We start from the raw sequence: 23,103 nt of genomic DNA on the forward strand, positions 1-23,103 counted from the left end.
ATAATAATAATAATATTAAAAATATTAACGCTGCATAAATGCGTTAATTTGCTTCATTTGGCTCATTGCAACTACTGGACAAGCCAACATTTTTTTTCCCTGAAATATGTTCATGGAAACATTATTTATATTTTGGTGCAAAAAATAAAGTAAAATCTATTACTTACAAACATATTATGAAAGAAATTTTTTTCACCAATAATTGTAGTTAATGGGATGATCAATTATATTTTGATCGTATTGGACAATTATAAATAGTGGACTTGCCTGGTTGTTGCAGCGAGCTCCTCGGCAATTGAATATAATTTTCAGGAATCCCCTGGAGTTATCGTTACGTGAACTCGGCAACACTGGTCCAGTAGAAATAGGTAAAGTGTGCATACCTTTGTACGGCCACAGTGGCTTCACTGAAGCTGTAGCTCACCATTTCTACGAAAAAGGATACGCTCCTTACTCGCACAGTGTCAAAAGAATATTGGATGTACGGGATAAATACAGTAAGGTTGTTGGACAAATGACCATACAACTAAAACTCACGTGCCACGGTCCGCAAACGCGAGAAATCAATCCACCCGTATGTCAGCCTGACAAGGAAAAAGTATCACCAACGCCAATTTTCGTCAAGGAAAACGCATTTGATTTTCCCAGTGAGAAGCGACAATGCCTCCCCGAACCGATGATGACCTATATCGACGTGGATTATGGTAAAAATTTGACTTATCCAAACCATGACGAAATACGAAAATATCTCAGGTGTCAAAAGTAAGTTTCCCAGCCAAGTTCACATAATAGTGCGGATTTTTTAGATAGATTCTGTCTCAGAAGGATGAAATATTTGAGTCTGTTATGGATTTGGTCTATGAGAACCTTGGTTGTATCTGTTATAGTGAAAATAAATATCTCTTAATTATTAAGGACCCACCCGCGAATGAGTAAATTTTCAGGAGATTCGGTTCATCCGACCGGGTCCTCTGGTCTTTCAGACTTTTTCAAAAGACATAAGGGTAACGGATTAAATCCGTAGGATCCAATGCAACGGGGAATCTCCGAGAAACTATCAGATTCTTTTGCCCCGGATCCGTCGAAAAATCCGCTATGTTAAGTTATTGGTTATTGCCATGCTATGCGATAAACTAAGGTAATTATTATTATTGTACCCCATTTCAAGGTTTCAAGAATTAGTCGAAAAAGTACCGGAACGTTGCACTTGTCTCTCGATGTTGGACCAGTTTAAAAAGATCATTTACTCAAACGACACAACGGCCATTGCCGAACCAACTGGGACGAAAACAGCTACGAGACAACAAGGAGGACACGATACTGGTCATAACCAATGCCCTTGTCCTAAAATGACAGAAAATCGAACATCCGGCCAAAACATCGGCAACAACTATGCGCATGTCAACGCTTTAAAGATTGGCACTCGCAATACGTTGAAAGACGAGGAAAATAAATTCTCTTGTATTTGCAGTAAGCTTTACGGTTCTAAGGAAGCTGTTTCAGAAACAAACGGTGTGGAAGAGGCGAGCGATCCCGTGGGAGAGCACGAGATCGAGCACCAATACGGGGTCGCGCATATGGATGAAGCAACAATGGCCCCGGCCTCGTTGCCGTCGGTTCGAAAGCCAGAAAGCCGAATCAGAGCAGCCGATGTCGGCGAGCCGGGAATGAAAAAAAAAAAGAAAAAAAAGAAAGGCAAAAAGAAAAAAAGTTGCCGTTCCAACGCGTGTAGCTCTCGCAAAGACAGTGTCTCCATTGGGTCGACTACGTTTTCAAAAGATGTTAAAAGAATAGCTAGGAACGTGTATCCCGGCGTCAACTGCGGTCATAAAGATTGCATTCAATGTCCAATCGTGGTACCTAAAAACATGGGTTGGTTATGGACCATTGGAAAAAGTGGTAACATACGAGTAAGATAAAATAGTACAATCGAAAGTAGATTCATTGACAGGAATATGGATGCAATTTGTTTAGCCACGGGGGTCAAACTGAAATTCCCGTGGATATTTTCGGGCAACATAGAGTACTTTAAAGAACTTCCTTTTTACAGTGCAGCCATATTGTCAAATAACTTAATTAACACTATTTGTGTTATCATTGGTATTACTTATCATGAAAATTTAAGACTATATTATTATAGAATAACCAGAAGAGACAGTCAACGAGAACTCAAAATCAATAAAATAGTTGAGAGTATCAGTGTAGCCAGAGATCAACCATTATTACAAATTATTTTTTGCTGTCGAAACTGATTTCACATATTTTCCGGTTAGAAAATGAACAGTGTCGCCTGAAATAAGAGACAAATGTTAATTATCTTCATACTGCCTACCCTGATTCTCCCACAGGTGTAGCAAATCTATTCCCCCATAAGAACGCACGTAATTCTTGTATAGTGTCTCTTCTGGTTATTCTGTAATATTACCTCAAATTGTACTTATTACAAGTAAATTATACCAAAGTACTTGTCGTGCCATAATTGCATGTAAAAAATACAGGAATACAGGTGATATAGTGTTAGAGATTCTTCTGTAATACTCTATGGGCTAGATTAAAGTATGAAATGTACTAGATTCGAAACGATTTCGTTTTTATTTCCAAGCAAATAATGTTAGAACTATTCTAATATTTTAATCATGGTCATTTTAGAACCTCATAGTATAGAATCTCATAGTCGTAGCCTCGATACCAGCGCTATTGTTTAACGCGCGTTCGATTTTCGCAGTTTAACCGAAAATGGAAACCTGGCGGGATACAGAGAGAGGTGGTCGCCCTAATTGAAGCGACACGGAATGGCAAGGACCCGGAGGAGGCGATTACTGTGAAACCGAGGTCGGCGGGAACCAAGCAAAGCAATTCACAAGCGGAAAGGTCGAAACCCGAAACGGCGACGCAGAGCGAGTCTTCTTTCCGGCAGACGAGGCCGTTTATTGGTAGAGCGGAAAGCCAAAAAGCCTCCGCAAAGGTAGCCGGCGACCAACCCAAAGAAGTGCCAACTCTGATGGTGCACAAGCACAACGGGCAGTACATGTTCCAAATGAATCCGTTGCCCGAACAAGACGAAGTGGGCAACTACGTGATGCCAGATGTGCCCGTCGATCCTGTGCAAATAAGGTTAGGTAGACGCGACGGGCTCAACGGATTGGCGACTTCCGAGTCGAGCATCGACTTGGAACTGGTGACGCCTAAAACGTTCGCGGCGATGAAGCCGAACAAAGTGAATAAAAACATACAATCGAGAGGATAAAAAACGATTTAATTCTAAAATCATGCGAACTTTACAAATTTTTAATGTTTTATTAAAGCACCGTTTGAAAAATCTACGAAGGAAATACTAATCTAATCATTTTCAACCATACCATTCTTAGCTGCATTAATAACGCATTTCAAGCTGAAATCATATACTGCTGCTTGGCCGTTCTACGCTAATCCTATGTTATCTTGGATTATACATTTTATTACCATCAGATTTAATATGATAAATACAAAACGTTGTTTATCCTACCCAATTTCAGTACCTATCATCTAGTTTCATCACAAGGTTGTCACATCCTACTTTACTCATCCAGGTAACTTCTTCATAAATTATACAACTTGTTTTCAAACATGTTTGGGCAGTAGAGAGGTTGAAAACTATGTTGAACTAGTTAACAGCGTGCTTAAAATCTTCAGAGACCTAGAATGTGTTGGACTCAATACGGTCACATCCTCTACAAATTAATACATATACTATAACACTTTATTAATAACAATTAAAAATAGTTATCAAAACAAACATCAAGTTAAATTGAACTCAAAAACTAAAAAATTGATTTAGTAAATATACTTATTACAAAATGGTATATGATTCATTAAGGATAATTTCAGTACACTTATCTATGATTCATTTTCCGTTTAAATCATTTTAATTTTGGAGTTTATGTTATTTTACAAAACTAAATAATATTCAAGTCGTATCTAAAACAATATTAAACGGTATTTCCTAAAGCCTCCTAAAGCCTTCCTATAGCTCAATAACTTTTTGAAATTTAAATGATAACATAATATACATATTTAATTTAAGAATGTTTAACTGAAAATTTTGTATAGGTACTCGATAACTAGTTTAAAATAATTATTATTAAAGTTAGTCTAGTAAAAAATGTAGGGCGAGAGGTGGAGTGCGTCAGAGTAAGATGGAAATAATTCAACACTTAACTCATCCTCCAATCCTAAATTTTAAACTTAATAACTTAAAAACTATTTATACAAAACCGGTTATCGACCAGTAAACATTTTTAGAAAATCATTCTCAGATTAAAAAGTTAATAGAATATGTACCTACGTTAACCTGTCTTTTAAGTTTTAAAATGTCATAAAGCTCTAGAAAATACCTACAACAAAGATAAACATTTTGACTAATGTGCAAAAAGTTAATGTAGCATAAACAAAGATGTTTTCAAACAAAAAAACTCATGTATTATATATTTGTAACTCTTTTTATTTTTTTTTTAGTTATTTTTTTTAATTATTCAACTAGTCAGTCACGACATCAATTGGTTACAAATTATTTTTAAATATAAATACCTACCTATGTTTTGACATTTAAATCTTTAAGATCTATTATTTTTATATCCGTTAACCCATATCTTAATCCGTTAACGGCCGGTTAGGTAGGTATAGATTTTCTAAAATACTTACTGAAAATTGTGTAAAAATGAAAAAATAACAAGGCTATTGTTAAATTTGTTATAAATTAAAACCGCATCATATAAAAAAAAACATTGATAGTTTAAAATCTAAATTCATTAAGTCGGTACCTATTCATACGTTTCTAATGTGGATAATAATATATATTATCAACATGGAAGATAATAAAATTTTAAAAAAACGTATTATTACCATAACACAAAGCTCAAAATGTCGTTTTGTTCTGTACCAAGTAAATTATTATTTCGTTAAACGATTAATTTGTATGATACTATTTAAAATTTAATTTCCGCGGCTATACAGGTTTAATAGCGTATAAAACATAAGTTAGTAGGTACTAAGTACTAAACCGTAACTACAAAACTAACTTAGGTACTAGTTATATATTTTTATTTTTCACAAAACCAGTGGCAGTGCTACACATGTTTCGCCGATGAGACTTTTATCCCAATTGGCATGTATTATTATTTTTGTTACACTTATCTCGTGTGTATGTTTCATCGTCAATTTTTTAGACACTCTACTACACAAGCTGGTCAGGCTAAGCAAAAATTAGTTGCTGTAGTTTTCACGAACGAACCGGCACGTACCGCAACGCGTTGTCTACCCGAAATGGGCCTGACCTTAGATAATATATTTTTTGAACCGTATCAGTAATAATATTTTCCAAGTGCGAAATTTGTATCAAAAACCACATTGCCTTACACGTTTGGTGTAGATTTGTGTTTTGTCCGTTACGGTTGTTCGCATTGTAACTGTTTGTTTTGTCGCCACTAGCCAGAAAACATGTTCAGCCGTCAGAAGATACGATGTACCTGCACGGAGAAGGACACTTTGTTATACGAGTGAGTAAAAAATTAAATACATTGTTTGTTTTGTTTATCCGGCGTCGAAAAGTTTCAAAAACGAAACGGCCTCTGTTGAAAATTGTATTATAAAGCGTTTAATAATGAAACTGTATTTTCTGTAAAACTATACTTGTAGCAAATACACGTATCGTCGGATATGACCATCCTACTAGGTGACCATCAATGCGATCTCATCAATAATACCATTATTGTTGGAAGTTCTAAGTTTCGAACTTTTTTTTTTTTTATCTTTACCTAGTTGAAAAATGTATTTATAAGAAAATTAAAATTGGAATTGTCTAAGGATGTATTACAATAGGCATTCTTAGTAAATTATTCTTAATTTAAAAAACTAATTAAATATATACGTTGTCATTTAAGTTTTTATAAAATAAAAGATCTCAAGAAAACAAAAAAGATAAAACATTTGAAATATTGTCCAATATTGTACAAAAACATAATTGAAAAGTGTTTTCAAACAGTGACATAGCAAAATTGAAATTTTTCTAAAGTATACTAGTGTAGGGCGTTAAAAGAATCACCCGGTATTTATAACTTACACATGTAGCTTGAGTCTTGTCACAATCGTGGTGATAGGTTTTTAGATATTTAATAGAATAACTTCAGAGTAAATCACAAACATTTAATTTAATATACTTATAAAACATGTACAACGATAACCAGTTAATAGCATAAGTTCAGTATGCTTCAAAAATATGATGATTAAGACAATTATAAGCCGCTTAAGACTTCAAAAGAAGATGATAGGTAGAAACTTCAAGTGTAGTGTATGGTGGTCCCAGCACATCTGCCCTGCTATGACTGAAGTTCTCCCTTATATGTTGGTCCGCTCGCTGAATGGCAGTGGGAATCCTCGCAATTATCGAAAGTCCGCGCGTGGATGACCTCGCTCGTTCATGACATCCGCTTATGTCAACGGTGGAGGAAGGGTAGAGGCATGAGAGTGCAGCCTTCGCATGGTCGAAATTGGCTAGCTTCGATGTGAGATTCGCACGGTAGTTGCCAAAACGTTAAGTTTCTCTTAGTGGTTGGCCTCGTGTTTGAGGTCAACTGTGAACAGAATTGCAAGTTGTCTGCTTTCGCAAGATGCTGTAATGACCTTTTGGGTCTGATGTGAAATCGGCACGTGTGGTACATTCATATTTGGCAATATTTAACAATGAGAAGTTATATAATACAATATATAGATATATGTATATGTTAGTCCTGATAAGTTGTACAATGTATTATATATATATGTATCTATTAGCCCTGAAAAGGGTGGGTCCTTAACACACATACGTCTTCATAAAGATAAGCTTAGCAAGTAAGCAGCAAATAAAAATATGTTTTACTGATTAATATTATAATTTATAAGAAAAAAACCTCACAATATAATACGTTTGCATCGTTTGTGCGTCATTTAGATGTGTTGTTATCGGTAATTACACATTTTTTAAAACAGTTTTTTATTAATTTAAATTGTCATTATTTCACATCACTACATTCCAATCAGAAGTTCTAGTCGAAATATTCTTTGAATAATTCAATAAATCTATCTAGTTTAAACTAGTTCCATTTAAATGTAATTGTAATGGTAATTATATTGTGGGTAAAAATAAAAATTAACTTAACTAAAGTTAAGAAAAAAATTTGCTGTTTTTTACTCGTAGAGATAACGAGATGATCAACGAGGTTAATGTTAAACACGAATTTGATGAAATAGAAGATTATTGCTTTGAACCTTTGATACAAGTTGAAGAAATGACATCTATGAATATTATGCAAGTAACAAAGAACTTGGCAGACGAAAAATGCGAATTGTGTTTAGAATCGTTTACATCCGAAAAGCAATTGAAACATCATATCACAACATGGCACAATAGTATTTCTAAGATCGATGATACTCAAATTAAAAAAGAAGTTGGCAACGGTTTCGAGTAAGTCTATTTTAAATCTCAAAATACCAAAATAGTATTTTTCTAACTAAACAATCTAATAGCAACTAACACATAATATGATTGAACCACTGTGGAGAAATATAAATGAATATGACTAAAAATGATGACTGTTTGATAGCCATGTTTGAATTTTTACTTCTCGCGTTATAAAGATTTTAAGATAGAGCCACTTATTAGATAAAACTTTATCTAATCTGTGATGGAGCTATGAGGTGGAGAGCACATTATAGCATATTTAATTCTTGTTAACTTCATACGCGAACACACTTGAAATTTGTATTTAGTTACTTTAAAATTTAACATCAATATAACATAATTTCATGATGTAAACATTATAAGAAATAAATAAATATTGAATAAAAACAAGAATTTACTTGATCATTTTTTTTCTAGACTAAAAGTATTATTACGTAAAATATAATTCGTTTTTATATAATTAAAAAAAACTATAACGTTTATTGGTTTTTTACTCGTAGAGATAACAATATAATCTATGAAACTAATTTTGGACAAGATAATGATAAAATGGAAAAACATTGAAACTTTGAAAAAAGTCCAAGAAACTAGAGCTTCGGGCCTGCTAGCAACACACGTCTTTGTGGACGAAATATGTGACTTGAGTCTGCAGTCATTTACATCTCGAAACTAATTTAAATATCATATTACAACATCGCACAGTGGCATTCCTATAATTGATGAATGTTCAGTTATAAAAGATGTCGAAACCGAATTTAAGTAGGCGAAACTTACTTATTTTAATTTCATTAATATAATTTATTAATTATTTTACTTTGTACATAATTGAACTTTTCACCTTATTAATAGAGAATGAATGTTCACGTGAATGGCTTTTTATTAGCTCAAAATAATACGTATTTCAAGCATGAAAGGGTTTGATGTAATTTTACTCCTAAATAATATGGTAATTTGGCAGCCTCTTGGGTTACCTAGTTTGTTATGTATTATCATTATTTTATTTGTCAGCAGTTCAGGTAAATAATTAGTCCGAATGGGTTTAGAATGTAAATTTAATTTATTAGGTATTAATTGAGCTAATTTTGGACTTATAAATTGTATGTAATTTATATTTAAAATTTAAAAAAAAAAAATGATAATTTTTTGGTATTGACAAAAAAATATGCGGTCAATGGTCTGTCTGGGGTTCTCAAAACGTTGTTAAACTAGGACCGAGTTTTAATTACATAATTGAGGTGCAGCTTAGTTGATCTAAGTTAGAAAATACAAGTAATATTTTAAGAATAGGACCGGTCCGGATAGTTGAAATATCATGATTTAATTGTATTGTCCTTTTCTAATTTTTTAGTACTTGAAAGTCATCTGCCGACTAAGGCTGAACCGTGTAGTCTAATTTCTAGATATTAGACTACATCTTTGCATAAAAATATATTAAATTAAAAAACTTTTTTTTTTTAATGTACTTTTTGATTTAGACTTAATGAAACTGAAGACGAGCCAAGAATTGAAATTGACGAAGGTGAGACTGACGATTATTATTACAAGTCTATATTTGAAATAGCAAAAGATAATGAGCAATTGAAGGAGCATCAAAAAACGATCAACGGTCATCTAAGGTTAGCTAATATATTTAATCGACAGAAAATGAGTTATTTAACATTTTTATAAAGTTTACCCACATCACGACTATTCAATCATTCGTTTAAACATACCCTTACTCTCAATTCGTCATTCAGACGCTAACCTCAAATTCATCTCATCTATTCTCAATAGTCTCCTGGCTGTTCCTGATATTTCATCTGATATAAAACTACATGTATAGTATAAGAAACCATACTCTTTTCTATATTCTTCCACATTCAAACTCTTATGGTTATAACTGTGTAGAATATTTGTTTGTAGCATAACAATAAATTAATAAATTCCTTTTTTTTTCATAATGTTTTTATATAATGTGATCTCAATTTTTCCCATTTTGTTTTTTTGTTTTTAACCATTTACCAACTTTTTTTTTTTTTTGATAGCAACTTTTGAAATTAAAACTGTAACGCATACATTTCATTAACTTTTTAATTTGAGAATAATGTACTAAAAATGTTGACTGGTCGATAATCAATGTTTAGTTATCTACTTTTTAAGTGATTGAGGTTTCAAGTTTACGACACTAACCCTCCCGTCATAATTTTTAAACTCTTATAACTCTAAAAATGGTTGTTCAAAACTGTTGATCAACCAGTCAACAATGTTTGTAAATTATTTTCATTTTAAGAAGTTAATATAATTTATGCGTTACAATTAAAATTTCAAAAGTTACTATCAGAAAAACTAAGTTGGGAGGGGTGTAAAAAAATAACAAAAAAAACCTGGGAAAATTTGAGATCACATTGTATAAAAACTTTATAAAGAAAAATTGTATTTCTTATAAACCCTATGAGATATAGAATCGTCCAAGAAAAAATGATCACTCTATATATATATTTTTGATTTTGTTTGAGTGATAGTTATGACACTACAGACTTTTACAATTGCGTTATACATAAAACAATAATTCATGTTTAAAGTATTTAAATATTATTATTGATGAAAATCTTTATAAAAATTTAAATTACATTTCCTCGCAAATTCGAGATTTGTTTTTGAAATTTGGTAACCTGGGAGGGAACTGTTTACACACTACTCCCTCTCAGGCAGAAATCATAATATATTTCGAATATTAATAATCTAAAAATGGTTGGAATGAATAAATCTTGTTAACATAAATTAGAAGTTGTGGTAAACACTTAAATCAAAATTATACTTAATTAATATAGATGTTACTCTACCGTCCAACTTTATAATAATTGTAGTGTTCTTAATATAAATTAAATTCAAACATACTTTTTTCCAAATACTAAAATTGGATATTAACACCTTTTAACATACAACATGACCACAATCACAGTAGATCCAACCAATTATGAAATTAAAATTCAATTAAGTTTAAAACTCTCTGTGTTTAGTAAAGTATACATTTTGTCGAAATTGCATTGTGCAGAAAACGCACTACCAATATAAGTTAGCTTAAAATATTGAGCGAAAAACAGTTAATTAATTATGTAGTTATGTTATCTCTAGTTCTAAGTAGCATTTTTTATTTAGCAAGTGTGATGTTTTATTATTACATTGTTTTTCTTCTTTTTTTTTTATAATTTTAGTAAATCAAATATTAACATTTATTTGTATATTCATACTATTTTTATAATCTTTAAATCATAAATTGTCAATATTATTATCATCTAGATATTGAACTCACTGAAGGGAGTCAATATTTGTTGGTATATATAACATACTCCAACTAAAATAAAAGCAGTCGGCTATAAATTAACAGTTCCCCTTGAATTGAATTTGTTTTAAAGTTTTATTTTACATATTTTAATGAAGTATTATTATCCTAATAAATACATTTTTTTAAATTAAAATATCATTAGTATTCAAATTTATATTCTATATTTATGACCTTGTGGTTTTTTATTTGAATGTTTGAAAGAAAAACTTCTAACCTTATAAAAACTCCATTTGACCTTTAAATTTACAGTTTACGAAAAAAGGTTGTCATTAAAAATGATCACATATTATAATAATAAATAACTTTTTTAACATATTAGAGGCTCGTCCAATCATAATTTTTTAGAAGCTCGTGAAATTAAGCAAATTATTGACACAAGATGGGCATGTCGATATGAAAATATTGTCATGGTTAAACAGCATTTTGGTGTAATAATTCATGTTTTACACAACCAAGTTGAAGTCGATAATGGCAAAAATGCGATTGAAGCTGAAGGAATTCTTAATAATTTATTAAAATATCGCCTTGTTATAAATGTATTTATTTTAGCTAATACCTTTGTGATTATAAATGTATTCAGCAAATCATTGCAGAGGAGAAATGCCTCACTAGGGAATTCTATGGATACCACAAATGCTGCCATAAAAACTTTACAAGATAAACGAGAAAACAAAGATCATTTTAACACACTATACCTCACGATATTTTCTGAAAACTTTAGTGTTAGTTTGGAAGTTCCTTGAACTATTTAAAAAAAAAGAAATCCTACCCAAAATGTGCATTATAAAGATTATATTCTGGAGTCTACGGTTGGGGCAACGGGTATTCGTGATGAACCCTAAAATTATTCAGAATTGGTAGAATATTGGAAAATCATTTGTATGTATGGCCAAGTGTTGGATAATATTATAAGAGATCTTAAATCACGTTTTTCACCGGAAATATAAGCTTTAGCTAATTCCCTTGACAGTTTTTAAAAACTCGATACCAAAGGACCTTCCATGTTTATTAATCACTATAAATCGTTGCTGAAAAACAACGAAAAAGAGTTAAATGCTGAAATGATAGTAGTTAAAAAAGATGACTGGGAAAAGAGGAATTGCTAACAATTTTAAAGGAAAATATATTTCCAAATCAATACAATTTTTGTTTTTTTAAGCATTTTTTTAGAAATGCTTATCTAAAAAAAATAATAATTTGTTTTTTTTAAATTTTTTGTCTTATTTAAAGGTACCTACTTAATGAATGTGAATAGTTAAACTTATTGTTGAAATTTTATTTAAAAAGTTAAGGCACTGTTTTTTAAGAAAACATGTAATTTTAAAGAAATGACCCTCATATTAGGCCTCCCGTCATTTGCGAACTGGATGTCCCAATAATATGTGAAACAATTATATTATAAGTTTGCATAAAACTCCCAGTGTTATTCGTCATTACCTACTTATACATTTCTATGTATTCGGTATTATTATTTTTATGTTAGTTGACATTGTAATAAAAACCCACTTCATATTTGAATAATTTATGAAAAAAAAACACATTAAACAATCGTGTGATTTGACGGCTGTCGGAAATTATATTATTATCATAAGAAAAATTGACTTTGGTTTTATTAATTAGAAATTTAAATATCATACTTATTATATTAGTATATATTATAGTCTATATAGTGGTTATTATTCTTACATAGCTTCACACCTGTACCTAAAATGCGAAGGTACATTACACACCTTAACTTTTCTTGGTAAACACTTTAATATGTATTAGTGAAAACCAAAATAACATCAACGTTCAATAGTTATACTGAAAAAATCGTGCACAGACGAGGTAAGCGAATTTGTTTTATAATATGTATATAAATACATTACAACTTTATTGTACGTACAACATATTATATACTACATTATATTATTATTTAAACTGTAAGTATGGCGAAAGGATATTGTGAACCTTGTTTTATTATATTATGCAACCGAGATTAGGGGATAAACTATAAAATATATTATGTAATGTATTATGCATTTACTTTGTGTCCAAATCATAATATCCGATACTGATGATTTATAATACTTAATTTTTTACTTAGTACACTAAACTTGTATAAGTATATTTTTTATTGTATTTTCAGTTTTTTGGCGTTTTTTTTTTTTTTTAAACTAAAATTACTAATAATAGGTTTACACAGTATTCATGCATATTGTTTTCGTGGTTTAAATTATACTATTTTAGTATTAAAACGATCTTTTTTCATTTTCGAATCATATTCTGATAGGTTTATACTATTACTAAGTGAAAAATTGAATTATTCCAAAATATATTTTGCAAGCAGTTGTACCCTGCATAGAAAATACACAGAAAAAACAAACCAGTACATAGTGGGGACGGAGCATAGTTGGATCGGGGCATAGTGGGGATGGAGAGGTCACAGGATTACAGGAATTTTGAAATCTGAAAGTGATTTTATCCGAGAGGACTAGTACAGTAGAGTATAGGCATAATGTAATCAAAACAATGATGAAACAGAGAGGACACAGGTCTACAGGCATTATTATAAATAAAAGTGATAAAATTGAATAAAATCACTTTCAAATAAACGCTTTGATGCTCATTTGTAAATACAGAACCTTCATTTAAAACTTTCTAACTTTGCTGGTTTGGACTGTACTGGCTTGAAAATACTAACTACCGATTAGCATCGAAGCGTTTTTCGAAAGTGATTCTATCACTTTCAGATTTAAAAATTCCTGTAACCCTGTGACCTCCCCATCCCTACTATGCCCCGACCCAACTATGCTCCGTCGCCACTATGTCCCGACCCCACTGTACTGGTTTTTTTTTTTGCAAAAACGTAGTGGACCAAATAACACATATACAATGTCTTGTTATATTTTGTTGGAATGGTCGACGATTCATGTTTCAATCGTTTGTACTCCATAGTTTAAATTATAATCGCTTATTCTCAATAAAATTAATATTTATGTATTATATACTTCCATTAGAGCAATCTCACACAAACTAATTATACTTCATAGATTATATTATTTCAAAGCTATATTATACTTCTATTTTACTAGATTGACAATGTACAAAATAAAATTTTTTTTTTTTTTTTATTTTACAAAAGAAATATACAATCTGTACAATAGGCACAATAAGTATATATGATAAGAGTAGATATAAATTGAATACTTTTTGATTGAAGAAACCACTCATTAGTGACACTTCCAATGATTTTTTTTATTTTTTTATTTTAAACTTATATTTACATTGATTAATTATGTATTAATATTAATTGATATTATTAGATAGAAGATCACGGCACCACTTACGTTTTAAACGTCTGGGTGGGTCTCCAGGTATGGACAAGGTTGAGAGGTTTTTTATAAGGGGATTAGAGTGGGAGAGTAGTTTAATGTGGAATCTTTTATAGTAGGAGATAGCTTCTTCATGGACTGTTTTTAAGTTAAGGTCGTTATGGAGTGTGTAATTAGAGATATAAGGAGGTGCATTTATTAATTTTCTTAAGGCAATATTTTGAAAGCATTGAATTTTATTGGTATTGGATTTTTTAGCATTGCCCCATAGCTAAAGGCCGTAAGTCCATATGGGTTTTAAAAGAGTTTTATAAATAAGAAGTTTTGTATTAATATCTGTAAATTTATTGCTTACGATTAATGATTTGAGTAACCGCAGACGGCTATTTAGAGACAAACGTTTAATTTTAATGTGCTGAGCCCATGTGAGTCGTTTATCTAGTGTGAGACCGAGATACTTGACAGAGGAAGAGGAGGGGATTTGTACTCCGTATAGAGACACCAGGACAAGGGAGAAGTCTTAGAGTAAAGGTAGTGTGAACTGATTTTGATTGATTAATTTTAAAACGCCATTTTGTATACCAGTCTTCCATTAAATGAAGATGATTTTGCAAATTGACGGATGCAATCTGTGGGTCAGAGTTACAGGACAAAATGGCTTTGTTATCAGCATAATCTGCAACAATTGTGTTAGGAGTTGTGGGTTGGTCTGAGGTATAGATATTGAATAGGACTGGAGATAGAATACCTCCTTGTGGAACTCCCGCTTTTATAGAGGCTATATCAGATACTGAAGAACCATGACGGATTTGGAAAAAACGATCTGTTAAGTAAGATTTGAAAAACAAGTAATAAGTGGGATGCAAAATTTTTTTTAATTTATAAAGGAGGCCGTCATACCATACCCTATCAAAGGCCTGCGAAATATCAAGAAACACACTTGTGCAGTACAATTTTTTTTCGAGCGAGTACGATATTGCGTCTACTACTCTATGGACTTGATGTATAGTGGAGTGAGAAGCTCTAAAACCGAATTGGGAATTAGGCAGTATTTCATTGACAGAGAGACAGGGAAGTATTCTTTTAATTAATAATTTTTCAAAAATTTTTGCAAAGAACGGTAAAAGACTGATTGGTCAGAAGGATGTTGGCAGATTAGGGGGTTTGTTGAGCTTAGGAACTAATATAATAGTCGAGAATTTCCATAATAGAGGGAAATACGAAAGTCTAATGACTGCATTAAATATATGGGTTAAGTGGATAATAGCTTTTTTTGGAAGGCATTTTGCAACCTCAGCCGTTATTAGGTCAAAACCAGGGGATTTGTTGGAAGGATATCTAGCAATTGTGAATTTTACATCATTTGGTGTGAAGCATTTGACTGGAAGATATAGTGGTAATGGTGCGTCTAGGTATGCCATTACAGAACTAGTCGTTTCAGGTGAGTGTATATTCGGATGAGGTTTAAAAGTATCAGCTAGATGTTCTTTGAATAACTCTGCTTTTTCCAAGTCAGTGATAGCTAGACTGCCGTCAGTTTTTTTTAATTGGGAGATTAGCTGTTTTATATCTAAGAGCTTGTTTGGTAGCTCTCCATAGGCTACCATCCTTAGCCGTTAAGTTAGATAAGTAATTTTTATAGGAATTGGTTTTGTGTTGAGCAAGCATTTTTTTAAGTTTATTTGCTAACTTATTATATAAATGTTTATGTGACGGAAGTCTAGTGCGTTGGAATAAAGATCTAGCTCTACGTTTGTCAGATATTAATATTCTTATTTGCTCTGGTAAAACAATTGTTTTGTTTTGGGATAGTGTTATATCATCAGTAGCCGTCCAGGCAGCTATTTGAATGATATTAGTGAGATTATTTACAGCCTTATCTATGTCCTCAGTAGTTTTAAGTTTTGTGCTTAGTTTAATTTTCTGATTAACTAGATTATGAAACATATATCGATCTGTGTTTACTTGAAATAACTTGGGATGACTTTGATGAGTTTGAGGAGTTGAATTAATGGTAAGTAAGACTGATGAATGATCAGAGTTGAGCTCGAGGATATTGTCTATAGTGTAATTTAACTTGTTCGGTAGTTTTGCTACAAAAATGTCAAGTATGTCTGGATTTTTACGAAGGGACGAAGGCCAATATGTTGGACCAGGAGGAGCAAGAATATTTAATTTTTTTAATGATACAAAATCATGTAGAACAAGACCACGGGGGTTATTTGAGCGACAGCCCCAAATTTGGCGTTTGGCATTGAAGTCGCCACCGACAATAAAATTATCTTTGAAAGTGTTAAAATAGTCGTTGAATAACATGTTCGTGACCTTATGTTTGGGAGGAGAGTATAATGCAGCAATAGTATATGATGTATTTTTAAGTTTTAAGGATATGGAACAGGATTGTATATAGTCTTGGGAGTAATTAGGAAGAGGTAGGAATGGAATAGAAGATTTAATAAAAATAGCTACTCCTCCATGAGCAGTATTGTCTGGATGGTTGCATTTTAATAATGTATAACCAGAGATGGAAAAATTTGAGTGTTCCGTAAAATGAGTTTCTGTTATAAGTGCAATGTCTATGCGTTTAGTATGAAGGACAGTTTGTAGTTCATTAATGTGGTTTTTTAAGCCATTAGCATTAAACTGGAGGATTAGTAATGAATTGTTTGTAAAAGAATGACTAGTCATTTTTCTTATCGAGCAAACTGGAGATAACTTTTGTTAGGAGAGTTATAAGGGGATTAATTAGAGACTTAAGGTCTTCAAGGAAAGATGACATGACTTTATTTATATCTAAAGAAGGTGAAGGAATTTGATTATTAGTATTATTGGAAGTCGTTTGAGCATATGTCTGTTTTGGAGATGTGTGGTTAATATTAGGGAAATCCTTTAATGAGTGGTTGTCTTGTTGTACATTAAAATTCTTAATATTAAGATTGTCATATAAAAAGTTACTTTTATGTGTAGATTTTTTCCGTTGTTGAATTTCTCTGTATACTGAGCAACCTTTGTAATTGGCTGGGTGGCTACTTGAGCATAGTGCGCATTTTGGAGGTTGATCACGAGGCTTTGAGCAGTTAGACGACATATGGTTGGCTCCACAGCGTACGCATCTCGGCGGGTAACCACAGTAGGCTTTTGTATGCCCATACTCTTGACAATTTATATATTGGCTTATCGTTTTGGGTTTGTACGGTTCTTCAACTTTAATTTTTGTGTGTAATAAAGAGGATAAATCATAGATTTCTTTCGATTTATCGAACGTTGGTTACTTGCCTAACCTCAAAAAGTCGAATTTCGAGCTCATTTTTTATTGTTTCCGCCGAAGTAGTAGGATGTAAATTACGGATCACAACGCGTAAAGGCTTGTCTTCTTTTAACTGGAAGGTGTGAAATTCCGCTTTTTGTTCTTTTAAAAACCGGACTAGTGTTCTATACGACTCTGGATTTTTTGTTTGAATTTTAAGGCGATCTACTGATGATTTACATATGAAATTGTCCACTCCTATCAATTCAATAAGAACCGTACATAGATCAGTGAAGTTTTCCACACCTTTTATGAACACAGGGGGAGGGATTTTGATTGGTTGTTCCGAATTATTCTCAGGGGGGTCCTCATTTTGTGTGATTTCAACATCATTTTCATCATTAAGTATTTCATAGCGGTTTGTAGAGTGAAATAGTTTAATACTTTTTTTACTAGAAGTGGTTGGGCGAGGCGAACCAGGATTTGAATTTGAAGAAGTAGAATGATGTCTTTTATTGGCAATCTTTTGCCAACCATCGACAGTATTATTCAACACAATCGGTGAGAGCTGATTATTAGTGTTATTATTACGGTTAACTTGATTATCGACTTTGTTAGCAGTTTTAGACATGACGGCGACGGTAATTTAGATAAGTGGCCGTCGTGCGACGGCCCAACGAGATAAGCACCGCAGACAATGACGTGTGGAAAACTGACACGGCACTGCTTTACTTTTATAAACTGTTTGAATAATATTTATATTTAATTTTATTTTTTTTAACTTACGTTTTTGTTTTTGTACAATTTTACACAATGTGAATAAACAATCTGCGGGACATAACTGTTACATTTTCACAATTAAACATAATATGATTAGTATAACCACTATAGCGTAAGAAAGAGACGGAGCGTAAATACACGTGTGTATTCAGCGAATGCTACCGCGCGAGTGCGCTGTTTTTATGGGGAAAAAATTGTAATTTTTCTTGTAGTCATGACTGTGATAGTCTGACCAAAAAAAAAAAAAATGGCAATCAATAAGGTCAATCCTCATTACTGTATTAATAAGACGTAGCTGTATACCTCTACAGTTGAAACTCTAAATTAAGATTTTTCAAAAAACTGCCTACACTTTACTCCTTAGCAATGGCCAGGGTACCGTCCTCTTAATGAAATATTGCTATAAAAAAAAAACGATCAAAATAAATTATTCGAAAATCATAGTTTAGACGAGCTACGATTTCGTTTCAGACCACCGTGCATCGTCCAAGTAGCCTGTAGGTGTATAAATGATAAAGAAAAACAATGTTGATAACCGTCGTTTATCAATATTATTATTGTCGCCACACAATAACCGGAAGGGAAACCTAGACCGCGGCGACTCATCAGGCGTGTTCGACAAGAATGAGTTTGAGTCGGTTTGATTTTTTTTTTCCCCCTGTTAAAGTTTCCCTTCCGGTTATATTCCGTGATATTATTATTATACACATGACGGGTTGACGGACGGACGCCGCGGTCGGCCATGTTGACTTGCGTTGATTACGGCCGTTGCGGCGTACGCGATACGGGGTCGTTAGGGAAAAAAAATAAAACAACACCAACCGAATTAACGGAACTATTGTAGTATATAGTAAAATACCATCATGACTTACCTGGACTTGTCGTTCTTTTCGGTGCACACCGAGAAATTGGCCGAAGTACTGTACGAGAGGAACTTCTGCAGCTGTACCGAGGAAATCACGATGGTGTGCAGCCGCGTCCTGGCCAAACCCAGGTAGGCGTTCCGGCCGATGTGCGCGGACGTGGCCCCGGCGGTCGACGTCTCGTACCGACATAATATTATGTTATTTAATATTGTTATTATTATTATTATATTGTGGTGGCCCCTACGGCCGACCGTGTGTAGTCACAGGCGAACTGACCATTACACCGGGTAGGTAGGACATCATATATATCATAGAGGTGATATAGCCTGGCGTGCTAGGAGACAGTGACTGTGAATAGTTTTGGACGGGTCAAAAGTGTTAGAGCGAAACGAGCCGCCCCGGGAGACGGATATAAACGGAGACGGAGTTAAATCCGTCCGGAGAAGTGGTGGACAATATTGTGATATCGCAACACATGACCCGGCAGGCTTTATTTTGACATGAAATAATGAAGGGGTAATTTTATTAAATTAACAAAAGCGTTATAGTGTAACAAAAAAACATTGTATCAGCCGGAAAACGTTTTTTATTCATGGCTACTTGGTAATATTTTCATAATATATTGAATATCAAAAAAGTTCCGTAGCTTTATAATATTCAGTTAAATAGCAGCGTTATTGAACAATTTCACAAATGTCAGTTAACACCTTTATCCACCGACACCTTCAATTTGTAAAGTAAATGTTTTGTTTCTCTCCGAAAGCATAACGCAAACGTGTTTACGGAATTTTTATACTCTTATCACCGACTTAAAATGACAATATTTACCATGTAATTTTTTGATAATTTTAGAAGAAACAAAAACCTTCATATTAACATCTAAATTGGTATTCTATAAGCGATGCTCTTTGTGTATACACAGTAAATGTTATCAGTTTTAATTTGGTAAAAAGTTTTTGTAAGTCCCCAAGTCCCCAAGAATAATATGAATAAAAAGAAAAATATTATAATCTAAAAATAGTAAAACTATACTTTCTTGACTCAAATACATAATTTAATAGAATTAATTATTTACTTAATAAAAGGAATTTTGAAAAATCATTTCGAGGGCTCTAATTCTAAATCAATTGCAACTTTGGCCAATCGCAAGTGCATGTTTTTTTTTTACAATAGAACATTATATTTATGCACTATGTTTTTAAAAAACCAACTTGGATCTTTTCAGAAAGTTATTTTGAATATTATTATATTTTATTTAACGTAGTAGATTTAGTAATTTATTTTTAATATTACCTTTTTCAAATTACTCATTTTCAATGTATCTAAGTACCTAATAATTTTTTATCCTTTTTTTTTTTTAAACATTATTTTAGGCATCCTGGAATTCCTAATGACTTATTTATTGACGATAGTCATAGTATCAAAGATGAGAACGAAAGTGAAAATGAACTAGAACTGTATCCAGATTTACGCAAATTAAGTACTTATATCGAAAATGATAACTTGGAATTGTAAGTATTATAGATTTGGTACGTTTGGTACGTTAACCTGGCCAACATATTATTGTGTATGAAAATATAAAAACAAATTTTTTCTCTAAAAATATAATAGTTCTATTGTGTTTGAACCAATTTAGATTATAAATAGCTATTTATTTAAACAAACATGTAAGTATTAAAAATTTATTTATTTTCTTTAGTATGTTTGTAAGGATGTACTTTTCTAAATATTGGCTTTGTAAAGAGTTTGTGTACAACTTCTAAATAGCCAAATTAAGACTAGTAGTTAGTAAGTTCTTTTAGGGTTGGATTTAATAATAAAAACCACTTCCTCTTGTACAATTTACACCTATTTCGTTACACCATACAACAAATTTTTTTTTTTGGGACAAGTACTATAGAGGGGAGAGACATAACTTTATTTTTAATATCTATAAGATGTCAGGGATGACATTTATATATAATGGAAGAATGGTAGAAATTAAAAATGTACAGTGTGTCCTTCAGAACTAAAAGACTTATCTTTGACAGTTCTTCAACTGCTCAAACATTCGTTTTATCTTCCAAGTTGCTAAAATTTCTAGATTTGTTTTGAGATTTTGAATTCATAAAATAATACAGAATAAAATTATTTAAGGGGAATATTAGTATGAGTTATTTTTATCCTTCAGTAAAAACAAATTCTATTAATTTTAATTACCGCATAAATTTTAAATAGGCATGAGCGATTTGGAAGCTATTAATAGTTTTTATTTTATTGAATAAAATTTCAAATAAGTAATTAATCAAAAACAAATTTAAAGTAACTCAAAAATAATATGTACAGGGTCATCAACTTAACGTGAACCATTCAATATCTAACTGGGTTTAATTAATAATTACATTATATTTTTTTTTTCCGTAATTTTTTTATACAATGTGATCTTAATTTCTCATAAATGTTTTTATTTTTAACCCTTCCATCTTAGTTTTTTCAATAGCAACTTTTGAAACTTAAATGGTAACCATAATTTCATTAGTTTTTTTTTTATTAAGAATAATGTATTAAACATTATGCCAGGTCGATAACCAGTTTTAGACAACTATTTTTAAAGATATAAAAGTTTAAATTTTAGGATGGGAGGGAAAGTGCGGTTGGGAAATGCGCGCAGATAAAAAAAATACTACACTCCACCTTTCCTTCTGTCCTGGACTTATACTTCAAAAATTGTTATCCAAAATTGGTTATCGACCAGTCAACATTTTTAGTAAGTTATTCTCAGTTTAAAAAGTTAATGAAATGTATGCGTTAGGTGCCATTTAAATTTCAAAAGTGTCTATCAAAAAAACTAAGTTGTGAGGGGGGAAACACAAAAAAAATTATGAAAAACTGAGATCACATTGCATAAAAACACTATTTAAAGAAAAAATTTAATTTCTTATTAAACCCATTCAAATATTGAGTGGTTCACTGTTAGTTGATCATTCTGTATATATATTTGGGGCATTCTGAGACAAACCACACGGTCATTAGACCGACCTCCTCGAATTTTTTTTATGAACTTCTTTTAGTCTAATATAAGACTTTAATTTTGTTGAAATTTAATCAGCCATATTTGACCCCTAAATTGGAGGTTTTTAAAGTTATTTTTCACGAAAAATATGTTTCGACCAGTTTTTAAATTCCAAAATTTTTATCATAAAATCAGAGACTCAAAAGAAATATTTTTGTATAATATCGGGAATGGGCAGAAAATTATTTATTTTTTTTGTAATGAAAATTTTGTTTTTTTTTAAATCTGAAAAAGTATAATTTTATTTGTAAAGCACATTTTTCATTTTTTATTACCAAAATAAAAGCAAAATATCAAATTTTACTAAGAAGTTTTATTTTTATTTTTCTAATAAAAAAACTGAATTTTAAAAAAAAAAATTCAGATTTAAAAAAAAAGTTTATTAAAAAAAAAAAAAATAGAAAATTGATCTCGGCCCATTCAGTTTATTTATTAGATGAAAATAACTGATTTGAGTCTCTGATTTTTTGATAAAAATTTCGAAAATTTAAAACTGGTCAAAATCGAGTTTTAAACTTAAGAAACCTCTAATTTAGGGCCAAAATAAGTGATAAAAATTAAAAAAAAAAAAAAATGTCTTATATTAGACGAATGGAAGTTAAAAAAAAATTTGAGGTCAGGCTATTGACCACGTGTATGACTCAGAATGCCTTATATGTATATATGATAGCTATGATTTTAGTCAAACGAATTTTAGTAATCTAAAATATATCTATAAGTATCTTTCTAATTGGTTCAGCGGTAAAAAATATCTTGGGTCCAGACATAAAAAAACATATCTCTGTAAAAAAAAATACCTTCTCAGCTCGGCTTTAAAACTATAAGAACATACATTTTTAAGTTGTACTTTTTTAGTTTTTACAATTACCTTTTAACGTAATTATAACGTATAACATTATTAAATACTACACTAGAAATATACAGGGTGTACACACACATGTATGGCATCCTAAATATAGTCATATTCTATAATTAGGGTGAGGTACTAAAAATATATATTCGCTTCTATATAAAACATTTGGAATGTTCAGGCTTGTGTCTCGAG

General features: G+C 31.6%; 2 protein-coding genes across 3 annotated transcripts in view; both read left to right on the plus strand.

Moving 5' to 3' along the window:
• The first annotated feature begins 12,515 nt into the window (after positions 1-12,515).
• LOC126837530 (juvenile hormone esterase-like) overlaps positions 12,516-23,103 on the plus strand; it is a 54,517-nt gene continuing 43,929 nt past the window's right edge. Inside the window, exon 1 of the mRNA XM_050571473.1 lies at positions 12,516-12,626. The gene's annotated coding sequence lies outside the window, so the exon portion shown is untranslated. The remainder of the gene's footprint in view (positions 12,627-23,103) is intronic.
• The window catches only part of LOC126837531 (trimethylguanosine synthase-like), a 60,330-nt gene continuing 56,083 nt past the window's right edge, over positions 18,857-23,103 (plus strand). Inside the window, exons 1-2 of one of the 2 annotated variants that reach the window (XM_050571478.1) lie at positions 18,857-19,134; positions 20,380-20,517. In XM_050571478.1, the coding sequence (XP_050427435.1) occupies positions 19,004-19,134; positions 20,380-20,517 (269 nt within the window). In that variant the 5' untranslated portion in view covers positions 18,857-19,003. The remainder of the gene's footprint in view (positions 19,135-20,379; positions 20,518-23,103) is intronic. The other variant, XM_050571477.1, reaches the window with a different exon arrangement.

This window comes from Adelges cooleyi, unplaced genomic scaffold (assembly GCF_023614345.1).
Source record: "Adelges cooleyi isolate 19-005CV unplaced genomic scaffold, UGA_ACOO_1.1 ACOO_flye_CR_arks_rails_tigmint_CR_PRNA_25, whole genome shotgun sequence".
In the NCBI taxonomy this organism is placed as follows: domain Eukaryota; kingdom Metazoa; phylum Arthropoda; class Insecta; order Hemiptera; family Adelgidae; genus Adelges; species Adelges cooleyi.